This window comes from Myotis nattereri (genome assembly GCF_964212035.1).
Source record: "Myotis nattereri genome assembly, chromosome: 2".
Taxonomy (NCBI): domain Eukaryota; kingdom Metazoa; phylum Chordata; class Mammalia; order Chiroptera; family Vespertilionidae; genus Myotis; species Myotis nattereri.
The window spans coordinates 99,311,701-99,326,619 of NC_138076.1; the positions used below are offsets into that span (position 1 = coordinate 99,311,701).

At 35.4% G+C, this 14,919-nt stretch overlaps 1 protein-coding gene across 1 annotated transcript in view; it reads left to right on the top strand.

The window, feature by feature from the left end:
- Positions 1-14,919, top strand: part of NBEA (neurobeachin) — a gene marked incomplete at its 5' end in the record, with an annotated part of 948,936 nt that overhangs the window by 131,786 nt on the left and 802,231 nt on the right. The window contains 2 exons of the mRNA XM_081083035.1: positions 10,434-10,631; positions 11,228-11,361. Coding sequence (XP_080939161.1) covers positions 10,434-10,631; positions 11,228-11,361 — 332 coding nt within the window. The remainder of the gene's footprint in view (positions 1-10,433; positions 10,632-11,227; positions 11,362-14,919) is intronic.

The following is a 14,919-nucleotide window of genomic DNA, read 5'->3' on the forward strand; positions in this document are numbered from 1 at the left end:
TATCTATTATTGTTCATAAGTTTATAATGGTCATTATTATCCATGAATGAGTGAGATCATGTGGTATTTTCCCTTCATTGACTGGCTTATTTCACTTAGCATAATGCTCTCCAGTTCCATCCATGCCGTTGCAAATGAGAAGAGTTCCTTCTTCTTTACAGCAGCTAGTATTCCATCGTATAGATGTACCACAGTTTTCTAATCCATTCATCTACTGATGGGCACTTAGACTGTTTCCAGATCTTAGCTATGGTGAATTGTGCTGCTATGAACATAAGGGTGCATAAATCCTTTCTGATTGGTGTTTCTGATTTCTTGGGATATTTTCCTAGAAGTGGGATCACAGGGTCAAATGGGAGTTCCATTTTTAGTTTTTTGAGGAAACTCCATACTGTCTTCCATAGTGGCTGCACCAGTCTGCATTCCCACCAGCAGTGCACAAGTGTTCTTTTTCTCCACATCCTCTCCAGCACTTGTCGTTTGTTGATTTGTTGATGATAGCCATTCTGACAGGTGTGAGATGGTCCCTCATTGTTGTTTTGATTTGCAGCTCTTGGATGATTAGTGACTTTGAGCATGTTTTCATATGTCTCTTGGCTTTCTGAATGTCCTCTTTTGAAAGGTGTCTATTTAGATCCTTTGCCCATTTTTGATTGGATTGTTTATCTTCCTTTTGTTAAGTTGTATGAGTTCCCTATAAATTTTGGAGATTAGGCCCTTATCAGATATGACATTGGCAATATGTTTTCCCACGCAGTGGGTTTTCTTGTTGTTTTGTTGATGGTTTCTTTTGCTGTGCAGAAGCTTTTTATTTTGATGTAGTCCCATTTGTTCATTTTCCCTTTAGTTTCAAGTGCCCTAGGAGCTGTATCAGTGAAGAAATTGCTTCGGCATATGTCTGAGATTTTGTTGCCTTTGGATTCTTCTAGAATTTTTATGGTTTCCAGTCCTACATTTAAGTCCTTTATCCATTTTGAGTTTATTTTTATGTATGGTGTAAGTTGGTGGTCTAGTTTCATTTTCTTGCATATATCTGTCCAATTTTCCCAACACCATTTATTGAAGAGACTATCATGGCTCCATTGTATGTTCCTGCCTCCTTTGTCAAATATTAATTGAGCATATTGGTTCGAGCCGATTTCTGGGCTCTCTATTCTATTCCATTGATCTATATGTCTGTTCTTGTGCCAGTACCAGGCAGTTTTTAGAACAGTGGCTTTGTAATACATCTTGATATCTGGTATTGAGATCCCACCTACTTTGTTCTTTCTCAGGATTGCTGCAGCTATTCGGGGTCTTTTTTTATTCCAGATGAATTTTTGGAGAGTTCGCTCTAGATCTGTGAAGTATGCTGTTGGTATTTTAATGGGAAGTGCGTTGAATTTATAGATTGCTTTGGGTAGTATGGACATTTTAATGATGTTGATTCTACCAATCCATGAACACAGTATGTTCTTCCATCTGTTTATGTCTTCCTCTATCTCTTTTTTCAACATCCTGTAGTTTTCTCAGTAGAGTTATTTTACCTCTTTAGTTAAGTTTATTCCTAGGTAGCTTAATTTTTTTGGTGCGATGGTAAATGGGATTGTTTTCCTAATCTCTCTTTCTGAAAGTTCACTATTGGTGTATAGAAATGCCTCAGATTTCCTGGGGTTAATTTTGTATCCTGCTACATTGCCAAATTCATGTATTAAGTCTAGTAGTTTTTTGATGGAGTCTCTAGGGTTTTGTATGTATAATACCATTCCGTCTGCAAATAACGACAGTTTTACTTCCTCTTTTCCAATTTGGATGCCTTTTATTTCTTCTTCTTGTCTAAATGCAATGGCTAATACTTCCAGTACTATGTTGAACAGGAGTGGTGAGAGTGGGCATCCCTGTCTTGTTCCTGTTCTTAGGGGAAATGGTATTAGTTTTTTTCCATTGAGTATGATGTTGGCTGTGGGCTTTTCATATATGGCTTTTATTATGTTGAGGTATGATCCTTCTAATCCCACCTTGCTTAGAGTTTTTATCAAAAATGGGTGTTGGATTTTGTCAAGTGCTTTTTCTGTATCAGTCGATATGATTATGTGATTTTTGTCTCTCAACTTGTTTATGTGATGTATCACATTTATTGATTTGCAGATATTGTACCATCATTGCATCCCTGGGATAAATCCTACTTGGTTATGGTGTATGATCTTTCTGATGTACTGCTGGACCCGATTTGCTAAGATTTTGTTGAGGATTTTGGCATCTATGTTCATGAGGGATATTGGCCTGTAATTCTCTTTCATTGTGTTGTCTTTACCTGGTTTTGGTATTAGGGTGATGCTGGCTTCATAGAATGAGCTTGGAAGTATTCCTTCCTCTTGAATTTTTTGTAGTAGTGTGAGGAGGATAGGTTTTAGTTTTTAGTTCTTCCTTGAATCTTTGGTAAAACTCCCCTGTGAAGCTGTTTGGTCCCCTGAGCTTTTGTTTGCTGGGATTTTTTTATTACTGCTTCTGTTTCATGAATTTTTATTGGCCTATTCAGTTTTTCTGATTCCTTCTGATTAATTTTTGGAAGATTGTAATTTTTTAGGAATTTTTCCATTTCATCCACATTGTCCAGCTTGTTGGTATAATGTTTTTCATAGTATTTGCTTACAATGTGTTGTATTTCTGTGGTGTCAGTTGTTACTTTTCTGCTTTTGTTTCTGATTTTATTTATTTAGGTCCACTCTCTTTGTTTCTTGATGAGTCTGCCTAAACATTCATCATTGTTGTTTATCTTTTCAAAGCACAAGCTCTTGGTTTCATTGATCTTTTTAATTTTTTTCATTTTTTTTAATTTTCTATGTCTTTTATTTCCTCTTTGATCTTTATTATATCCTTCCTTCTATTTACTCTGCTTTCTTGTTCTCTTTCTAAATCATTAGGTTGTAATGTTAGGTAGTTTATTAATAATTTTTCTTGATTTTTGGGATATCTCTCGGGAGAAGACAGTTGACTCACCCTATTGGAAAAACCCTTTTCCTGTCCCTATGGAGTTTCTGAGGCCTATTTGGAGTCTGAGAATTACAAGTAGCCTCCAGGCAAAAGCATTTGCCCCACCCTTTTCAAAAACCATACCCTACCTCTAGACGATTGCCTGAGGCTACTCAAGGATGAATCCAATCAGCCTGCAGGCAGAGGACATTCTTAGAGGCTTTGAGTCTTTGCTTAATGTAATGAGTTAGAAAGAGCTTTTGGGTCCCACCACCGACACTGCCCCAACCCCAGAATCTGCAGGGAGGCTAACACCAGCAGAACCTCTAGTGTCATTACCCCAGATGGCATAGGTAGGCAAATGTCAGCGAGACCTTGCATATACCCCCTCCAAAGATACCAACCTGGACCCTAAATGAGGTAAAATCCAGTGGGACCCCACATGTCTGCAGCTGATACCTTCAGGATAAGCTTCGTGGGGGAAGGGAGTAAAGCTCAATACAGGTACAATCAAGGAATGAGACTCAAGGCAGACCCAGCCACTGGACTATGGAGTTGCAGACCACTCAACTACTAGGGATCCAATCTGTTGGATCTCAATAAGGTTGTCCAGGGCCAGAAAGGGACAGTGATTCATATTCACTTGCACTAGAGAAGCTCCCAGGAAACCCAGGGTAGAGAAACCAAGGGACCACATTTAAGAAAATCAGAGCAAAGTCCAGAAAGCCCCACAAATAGTGGACCCAAAATACCTGTATAATGGTTGGCACAAAAACATTGTGTTTGAACTTCACTGGCAGCAAGTAGGAGGAGAGATCCCTCCCATGAAAGCGACATCAATAATCAAGTCCCAATTACAATAGCAGAGCCCAAATAATGCACAAAAGGGGCATTCCTAGAGCTTCCAGCTAAGGTGAATAAAGAGACTACACCACTGGATCCCTCAGGACACTTTCTAGATAAAGCTATCACACAAAGATTAGGAGGCATAGCAGTTCTATCTAATACAGAGAAGCAAATACAGAGACAGCTAAAATGGGGAGACAAGGGAAAAAGAAAACCCAAATGAAAGAAAAGAAGGAAGCTCCAGAAAAAGAACTAAATGAAATGGAGGCAAGCAACCTATCAGACATGGAGTTCAAAGCAGTGGTTATAAAGATGCTTAAGGAACATAATGAAAATTATAGCAGCATGAAAGGGGAACAAGAACCAGATAGAAATGAAGCATGATATTTCTGACCTCAAGAACACAGTGGAAGGTTACTAAATGTAGATTGGATGAAGCAGATGGTCGAATCAGTGATTCGGAAGACAAGGTAGAAATACCCAATTAGAGCAGCAAATAGAAAAATGAATTTAAGTAGAGGAAGATAGTTTAAGGGAGCTCTGGGACACCATGAAGTGTAACAACATCCTCATTATAGGAATGCCAGATGTGGAAGAGGGAGAGTAAGGAACAAAAAACTTGTTTAAAGAAATAATGACAGAAAACTTCCCCAACCTGATGGAGGAAAATGTCACACAAGTTCAGGAGGTACAGAGAATCCCAATCAAGATGAACTCAAGGAGACCCACACTTAGACACATCATAATTAAAATGACAAATATTACCTACAAAAAAAATTCTTAAAGGCAGCAAAGAAGAGACAGGAAATTACCTACAAAGGAATTCCCATTAGAATGTCTGCTGATTTCTCAATAGAAATACTTCAAGCCTGAAGAGAGTGGCATCAATACTCATGAAAAGCAAGGGCCTAAATCCAAGACTACTATATTGAGCAAGACTGTAATTTAAAATTAAAGGTGAAATAAAATGCTTTCCACACACACACACACACAAAAAGGTTAAAAGAATATATTACCACCAAACTAGCAATGGAAGAAATGCTAAAGGAAGTGCTTTAAGAAGGATAAAAAGAGAGAGAGGATCATAGGCATAAAGAAAATAAAAATGGCAATAAATAAATATCTATCGATAATAACCTTAAATGTAAATCAATTAAATGTTCCAGTGAAGCTTCATAGCATGCTGATGCTGAATGGATAGGAAAACATGATATATATATACACACACACACACACACACACACACACACACACACACTGTCTACAAGGACCCACCTCAGAACAAAAGATACACACATCCCTAGCTGGTTTAGCTCAATGGATAAAGTGTAGGCTTGTGGACTGAAGGCCCCAGGTTCTATTCCAGTCAAGGGCATATGTCCTAGTTTTGGGATTGATCTCACCAGTAGGAGGCGTGCAGGAGGCAGCCAATCAATGATTCTCTCTCATCATTGACGTTATCTCTTTCTCCCTCTTGCCTCCTCTCTGAAATCAATAAAAAACATATTAAAAAAAATAAAAAGATTCACATAGGATTAAAGTGAAGGAATGGAAAAATATATTCCATGCTAATTCTGCAGCAATCTTGAGGAAGAAGAACGGATAAGGGGGGATCACAATACTGGATATCAAACTATACTACAAAGCCATTATAACCAAAACAGCCTAGGACTGGCACAATAACAGGCATATAGAACAAAGGATCAAAACAGAGACCCCAGAAATTGATCCACACCATTATGGTCAATTAATATTTCCCAAAGGAGGCAAGTATATACAATAGAGTAAAGACAGTCTCTACAACAAATGGTGTTTGGAAAGCTGGATACACACATGCAAAAAGATGAAACTAGATCACAAATTTACACCATACACAAGAATAAACACAGGTTGATAAAAGACTTAAATGTAGGGCAACCTATATAATAAAAGCCTAATATGCTAAGTGTCCGGTCGTCTGGTTGTCCAGCCAATCAAAGCATAATATGCTAATGATATGCTAAGGCCATTCAATCGCTTGGCTATGACGTGCACTGACCACCAGGAGGCAGAAGCTCCGACCAGTAGGTTAGCTTGCTGCTGGGATCTGGCCAGTCGGACTGAATGAGACAGGCCGGACACACCTTGTAGTCCTCCTGCGGTCCCTCCCCATCTGGCCAATTTCCTGTGTCTGTCCCCAGCCCTAATCATGCATTGGTGGTGTCCCTTGGCCTGGCCTGCACCCTCTCGCAATCCAGGACCCCTCGACGAATATCGGAGTTACAGTTTCAGCCTGATCCCACAGGCCAGGCCAAGGGACCCCACTGGTGCACGAATTCGTGCACCGGGCCTCTAGTGAAACCATAAAAATCTTAGATAAGAATATAGTCAGTAAAACCTCAGTCATCTCACATAGCTATATGTTTATGGGTACATCTCCTAGGGCAGTGGTCGGCAAATGCATTAGTCAACAGAGCCAAATATCAACAGTACAACGATTGAAATTTCTTTTGAGAGCCAAATTTTTTAAACTTAAACTATATAGGTAGGTACATTGTTATTAACTTAAGTAGGGTACTCCTAAAGCTTAGGAAGAGCCATACTCAAGGGGCCAAAGAACCGCATGTGGCTTACAAGCCGCAGTTTGCCGACCACGGTCCTAGGGCAAAGGAAACTAAGGAGAAAATAAACAAGTGGGACTACATCAAAATAAAAAGCTTCTGTACAGCAGAAGAAACCACTATCAAAATGAAGAGGAAACTTATTGTATGGGAGAACATATTTGCCAATGATACATCTCATAAGGGGTTAATATCCAAAATATATAAAGTACTCATACAACTCAACAAAAGGAAGGCAAACAACCCAATGAAAAAATGATTAGAAGATTTGAACAGATATTTCTCCAAAGAGGACATACAAATGGCCAAGAGACATATGAAAAAATGTTCAAAGTCACTAATCATCAGAGAATTGCAAATTAAAACCACAGTGAGATATCATCTCACACCTGTCAGAATGGCCTATCATTAATAAATCAACAAACAAGTGCTGGAGTGTATGTGAAGAAAGGGGAACACTAGTTCACTGCTGGTGGGAAGGCAAATAAGAAAATGGAACTTCCATTTGACCCAATGATCCCACTTCTGGGAATATATCCTAAAAACCCCAAAACACTGATCAGAAATAATATATGCACCCCTATGTTCATAGCAGCATTATTTACAATAGTTAAGATTTGGAAACAGCCCACATGCTCATCAATAGATGAATGGATTAAAAGCTATGGTACATTTACACTATGAAATACTATGCAGCTGTAAAAAAGAGGGATCTCTTACCCTTTGGGACAGCATGGATGGACCTGGAAAATATTATGCTAAGTGAATTGAGCCAATCTGTGGAAAACAAATATCACATGATCTCACTTATTTGTGGAATTTAATGAACAAAATGAACTGATCAAGAAAATAAGAGCATGGAGGCATGGATCAGATTGACATAACTCCATGTGGTGTAGGGGGGACAAGAAGAGAGAAACCAAAGAACTTAATATATTTATATGCATAGTCTGTGAACATAGGCAATATGGTAGGGAAGACATGGAAGAGTGGGTAGGGGCTGAAAGGAGATGGCTTAAGGTGGGGAGGGGAGGATGCAAGATATCTCTAATACTATCCTATATAATAAAACCCCATTGACTGAACAGCAGAATGATCGGTCGACCAGTCGCTATGACGCGCACTGATCACCAGGGGGAAGACATTCAATGCAGGAGCTGCCCCCTGGTGGTCAGTGTGCTACCATAGTGGGAGCTGCTGCTCTGCTGATCCCGCGGTGAACCCCCCGGCTGAAAGGCAGGAACCTGGGCTGCGATTGTTGCCTCCTTGCCCCGCCTCCGAACACCTGCAGGCTGTGTAGTATCTCCGCTGAGCTTGCAGAGCTGACCCCAGAGGCTGGGAGGCGGGTTCATGGCCACCATGGGACTGAGGCATACTCCGCTGCCTCTCAGTGCTATTTTCCCTGGGCCCGGCCCCGATCAGATTCCCTGGAGAAACGAGTGCTCCAAGGAAGATGCCCGACCAGGAAGCAGCTGCTCAGATGATGCAGGTCCACAGTTGCTCGCTGACTGGGATGAGCGGAGCTCCCACAGCGGCCGATTCCTGCAGGCCACTCACCCCCACCAGTGCACAAATTCCGTTCACTGGGCCTCTAGTCAACAATAAAAATATATTAAAAAAAAAACAAGAAAGAAAAGAAAACACAAAATCAAACCAAAGCAATCTTTGGTTGAATTTTGATTTTTAACCAATGATTTCGGAAATGCATCTTTTTCTATATACTGGCACAATAAAGAATTTATGAAAAAACAAAGACAAAAAACAAAGCCTTCAATAAGTTACTTTAAACCTATCATAATCATCCTCGCATTCTACCAAAAAGCACTCTGCCTAATGTGTATTCTACCATGAAGCTGTGCTGCAATATACATGGGGGTACATATATCTTCTCTCCTAAGTTTTTTCTTTTTCTTCAGATAAATACCCAGAAGTGGGGTTTCTGGGTTGTATGGTAGTTCTATTTTTAATATTTTGAGGAACCTTCACACTTCATAGTGGCTTCTGTAACTCATTTACCATTTCTTGATTGGGCTTTCACTGTCTGCAAGAAAAACAAAGTGTTGCTTAAGAAGTAAAATGGGAATAGTATCACAGACTTCGCAGTATTTATCAATAGGTTAGGATCCATATTATATTTATAAGGTGTTCTTGAATCTCCTCTGGAAATTCTATGTAATGTACCATGGTATATTGTGAAAAATGTCTAATTGTAGACACCAACTAAATATTGTTGGATCTAACATGTATTCTCGTTACAGACTAAGATTTTGGTATATCTAGATCTTTGAATAGAATTTTAGGTTTAAATTCTTCAAAAATTAAGATATAACACTGTATGGTCTAATAACAATTTTTATTTACCCATTTGTCAAGTTTATTTTACTATCTATGTTTTTTACCTGTTTTCTCTTCCTAAGGTTCAGGTGCATTAAAACCAAAGATTAGGTCAGTTCATTGGATTTAGGAAGTCAGTGTGTTATTTGATGCCCTCTAATTTTGACATGTTAACAACTTGACAATTAACCATGAGGGATAACATTTAATATTAATAAGTATTATGTGCTGCCTTTTAAGATAATTTCTGAAGAAAATTTATTTATACTTTTAATTTCTAGATAATTTGAGACTAATACTATTAAGTACTTTTGGTTCCATACCCATAGAATTTTACTTATAAAAATAAATTCTTAACATACAAAAAGTTCATAAAAGGGAAATTTACATTTTTCATTGTCAGGTTCATATCTGCAGAGAAATTTTAACCATTTCTAACAATACCTTTCTTATTACAGCTGGTATATTTTTATTTTTTCTCTTATTTAAAGTGGTAATACGTTTTTTCTTAAGTTTATAATCTTTTTTAAAAAGTTTTTATCAAATTTATTGGGTTAACATTGGTTAATAGGACCATATAGGTTTCAAGTTTACTTTTCTATGATATAAGATCTGTATATTGTAGTGTGTGCCCATCCCTCAAACAAAACCATCTCCTGTCTCCATATATTAGGCTCATCTCCACCCCCCACCACCTTCCCACTCCTTTCCCTCTGGTAACCAGCACACTGTGGTCTGTGTCCACAAGTTTCAATTTTATATCCCACATATGAGTGAAATCATATGGTTCTTAGGTTTTCCTGATTGATTGATTTCACTTACCATAATAGGTCCATCCATGTCACAAATGGCAGTATTTTGTTTTTTTCTTATGGTTGAATAGTATTCCATTGTACATATGCACCACATCTTTTTTATTCAGTCCTATCAAAGGACATTTTGGTTATCTCCATGTCTTGGCCACTGTGAATAATGCTGCAATGAACATAGGGGTGCATATATCTTTGCAAATACTTGTTTTCCAGTTTTCGGGGTAGATGCCCAGGAGAGGATTGCTGGGTCATATGATAACTTTATTCTTAGTTTTTTGAGGAACTGCTATTCTGTTTTCCATAGTGGCTGTACCAGTCTACATTCCCAGTGTCAGTGAATTGCAGGGTTCCCTTTTCTCTCCAACCGCCCCAACACTTGTTCTTAGTTGTCTTTTTTATAATAGCCATTCCAACAGGTGATAACATGAATTTCTTGTTTGGGATTAATTAGGCTTTTGTGGAGTAACGTTGGTATTCAATATGTTGATAAACTTGCATAGAAGTTATTCATGTGCCAGCCACTGTGTGTGTGTGTGTGTGTGTGTGTGTGTGTACACTTGAAAGTAATAACAAGAAAAATTTATGTTATAGAGTATTAAAGTAAAATTGTATTTACATTTAATATCATCTGGTTTTATATGTTTTCTAATAAAAACAGTTTATACTAAAAACAATAAGAATGATAAAATAAAGATGTGTTTATTAGCATAATAAAATTTAACTCTTACAGAAGTGAAGTGAGAATAACAGAATAATATAATACCATTGATTAATGCGTGGAAAGGTCACAACAAGTATTTTACCTTAAATGTTTCTGTTCTTTAAAACTTGAAAGTTTTATTGTGTATTGCCTTTAAAATGAGTATTTAACTTAGTTTTATTTTTTCAGAGCACCTTCAAGTTTAAATCTGAGAGTGATATTCATTTGGCAGAACATCATAAACAGGTTCTATATGATGGAAAACTTGCAACTAGTATTGCATTTACATATAATGCCAAGGCCACTGATGCTCAACTATGCCTGGAATCCTCACCAAAGGAAAACACATCAATTTTTGTGCATTCCCCACATGCTTTAATGCTCCAGGTGGGTGAATAGTAACTTAGTTTTCATGTTCTCATCCTGGTTAACAGTATTTTTATTTTACATATTAAACATTGTTCATCTATAAATCTACAACTACTCTTTGTTTTTCTTTTTGGTTTTCTAGTTCTTTGAATGACATTTTTTTCCTTCTTCCCTTTTTTGGGCAATATACTTTACCTTGGACTTGTCTCCTTAATAGGATATCTGTCATTTCTGATCTCGTATCTTCTATAGCCTTTGAAATAAAATCAGTTGGTTAACTGAACAGATGTTGTTAATATAAAAATATACTTTGGTTTAATAACAGTAGTGTATATTTTCCTAACATGAAATTCCTTGAGTATCTTTAAATCCATTAACAGTATTTCTTATTATAAAAATCTCTTGATTTATAGCTTCATATTTTTAGTGTAAAAAATCTCTCAACTTAGATTTCAAATTTCTATTTTATATCAGCATCAAAAATTGTATAATTGTAAGTTTTTAAAATGTCTAGCTAATGTTATTTAATTGTATTTGAAGTTATTTGGAACAAGGAAATAGTGATAATATTATGCTTCAGAAATGTTATCAACATTTTTGTTTTCTGAATGTAGGATGTGAAAGCTATAGTAACACATTCAATTCATAGTGCAATTCATTCAATTGGAGGGATTCAAGTGCTTTTCCCACTTTTTGCCCAACTGGACAATCGACAGCTCAATGACAGTCAAGTGGAAACAACTGTCTGGTAAGTTTTTTTTTAATGTGTAATTTCTTATATTTTTTACTTACTTAGATTACACCTGGTATACTCGGTATTGTATAAATGTATTATAATATTTGGGTTTTATTTTTAGAGTTTGAATAAAATTTTTTTAGGAGTAAGGCAGATACATATTTAACCCTAAAGAGGAGTGACTTCCTTCATTATAAATAAAAAATTCTTACCAGATGAAACATAGTGATTACATTATGCAGCTGAGGAAAAATATTACTCTCAACATTATTCTTTGCAAATACTCATAGATTGGATTGTCCATGAGAAATCCTGTCAGGTTAAATAAAATTATTAGGGTAAAGTTTATTTTTAAGAATAATATTTAATAACAGTTACATAATTTAAATACTGGTATTATTTTATAATGCTGTTATCATAAGAGTAGCACAGACATTAGCTTTTCTTTATATATAGTTCATGTTTGAGAGCCCAAATCTAACCAGTGGCATATCTGTGTCTATAAAAATTCAGTATCTTCTACGTAGGTTTATTTCTGTTTTTGTAGCTTCCCTCCTTTTTATTAAAAATATCTCATGCATAAAACTCTGATTTAATCATATCTTAGAATCATATATGTAAGAAGTTAAATGTGAATTTTAACAGCTATTTGGCTGTGTACATTGCTATGTTTAGAGAATTTAAGGGGAAAGTTTTATAAGCAAACATTAATTTCTACTTCGAAAGTAATATAGGAATGCTTCATTAGTATGCACATAAAATCCTTCATTTTTGAATTGATGAAAAAACTAGTGAATGAAGCAAAGATGGGAAAATGTAAAGTCCACTGAAATTTAACATGACTTTCTCATAGTTATTATCTAATCTAGCTATTAACAAAATTCTGTTGTATTATTGCTATTAATATTGTCCCTGTGTGTATAAATGTAAATACAGATATTATCTGTACCTTTATAAAGTTCAGCTCCCGTTCATAGGTCATGCTTTCTTTCATATCAGTACAGTATAAAGATTGAAGTTTTGAAGTGACATGGAATCCTGAGGTCATGTCCTGTTATCATACCACTTTTGTATGAGGTCTTAAATAATTTCTTTGGGAGGCAGATCAGCATTTTGGAAAAATAAAACTTTAAATTCCAGTCCTGAATTTCAATTAAAAATGTTTTATCTTTATTATCTAAGTAATCCAGTACACATTATGATCAGTGATTAAAAACTTATTAAGCGCTATGAAAAAAAAAGTTGAAGATGAGGTAGCCAGTAGAAAACTCCATGTGTAATTTTAATATTCCTTATGAAATTAATATTAAGTCTATAATTATTTTAACCTGAAATGGAATTATTTTGCTTGAAAAAGAAATATTAGGAAGATTATGCAGTTTGAAATGTTATAACTAAAATTATCCACAATAACTTACATCTTTATGAATAGCTATTATAAAATCTTAGTGCTAAAATTATACTTAACAGTTTATCTGGTTCATTCATCTAACACACATGGTTTTTTTTTTATTGCCTGTCATTAAAACTCATTTTAGTTTTTACATTATATTTTGGTATTTAAATTGTATTTATTTTATTATGGGGATAAAAGACAGTGTAAAGGTTCAGCATTATGATTTTCATTTTGATTTGTTTGTTTCAAGTTACTTTATATAATTCATTTTAAATTTTCTCTGTAATAAATAACTTCAGCTTTTTCAGTGATATGTATGTTCTTAGTTTATAGCCAATAGAGAACATACAGGTATCACTCTCCTTTTTAATAATAATACATACACAATTCCAAGCTACCCTGTGCTTTTTTGAATTCTTACCAGATGAAACATAATTACTATTTTTTGTTAATTGTGTTAAAAGCCCTTGATGTCTGAGGTTCACTTATTTGTGGACAGTTGTGTGCATCAGTAATATAATCTTTTGTCATTTAAAGTTTTGAAGTGAACATTATAGATGTGTGTACATCAGTAATATGGGCTTTGGGTTTTAAATGTTACATGCAAGTTGTTAAATGGAATTTCTCTCTCTACTTGAAGAACACAGAGTCTTAGCTATAGGATAGGGTAAGCATTATTAGAATTTCATGTTTTCTGGGAAAATAATAAATCCATATTTATGAATGAGACCTTGAAATAGCCTATATTTTATTTTTAGTCAGCATAAAAATATTGTGTGGGAATGAAAATCTATCTGAAGTTTTTAAATCTTCCAGATAAAATACAATAGACTCTATTTTTTTAAAAAAATTTGTTCACAAATGAAATACATGCCAAAAATTACAATATTACCTAATTCTTAATCACATTTTGGAGAAATTGAGCAAATCTCTAAAATAAGTTATTTGCCTTCTGTATTTCAAGTTGAAGCATTTTAGGCCCCATGTACTTTCCTCCACTCAGTAGTCATTTTTAATAATTTTTTTCTTTTTCAATAAGACTTAACCTTTATTGGTACTACTGTGCCATTATTATAAACTTTGATGACTTTTACTGGATATAAAGGACGTAGGATTAAAATAATTTATTGAAAGGATAATCTTATTTCCTGGAGCCTTTAAAAGTAGGCTTTATTTGTTAAGAGAGTTTTTGTGGCTTGTTTTATCATAAAGGCTTCGTACTATAGCTGTTATATATGTGCCAGACTTGGGTTCAAATCTGAAGTTTACTATTTATTATTAGTGTAATGCTGAGTGTGTTATTACCGTTTTTTGTGCTTCAGTTTCCACCATTATAAGATAGCGGTATTAGTAGTTTACTGGATTATTTAGCTTAAATGCGATAAAAATATATAGCTTAAAATACTAATCACTCAGTACATGATGGTTTTGTTATTATGAGTGTGGGCTAGGGGATCTACAAGATTATTTAAAATACTATGGTTTTATATTTAAAAGATTATATATTATCTCTCTTAAGAATTAGTTGTTATAGGGGCCATATTGTTTTATATTTGAACTTCTTTCTACTTATTTAAGTATACTTTTATTTTGAATTTTAGTTGTAATTATCAAAACTTCTTTTGAATGATTCTATCCATTTTTTAGATAGAGTGGCTTAAAATTGAGGACTTTAACTCAAGTTTTTAAATATATATAGGTATATGTCTATATATCTATACATCTATGTCTCTCTCTCTATATATATATATCTTTATTGATTTCAGAGAGGAAGAGAGAGGGAAAGAGAGATAGAAACATCAATCATCTATCAGCTGCCTCCTGCATGCCCCCCCCCCCCCACTGGGGATGGTGCCTGCAACCCAGGCATGTGCCCTGACCAGGAATCAAGCCATGACCTGCCACTGTGCCATGCTGGCTGGGCATTAACTCAAGTTTTGAACAGAGTCAAACATAAAACACCAGGTGAAACAAAGCTTGGACTGGCTTAAGATGATTTTCTTTAGTTGGTTTTTGGATTTTGTATAGCTATCCTCTTACTCTACATCTTTAGATATAATATTTTTTACAGACTCTTATTTTAACATGTAGCTAGCCGTTAGCATGGCATAAAATAACTAACCAACAAAGGAGTAGATAAATACTCTTGAACTGAGTTAACTAACATGTGGCAA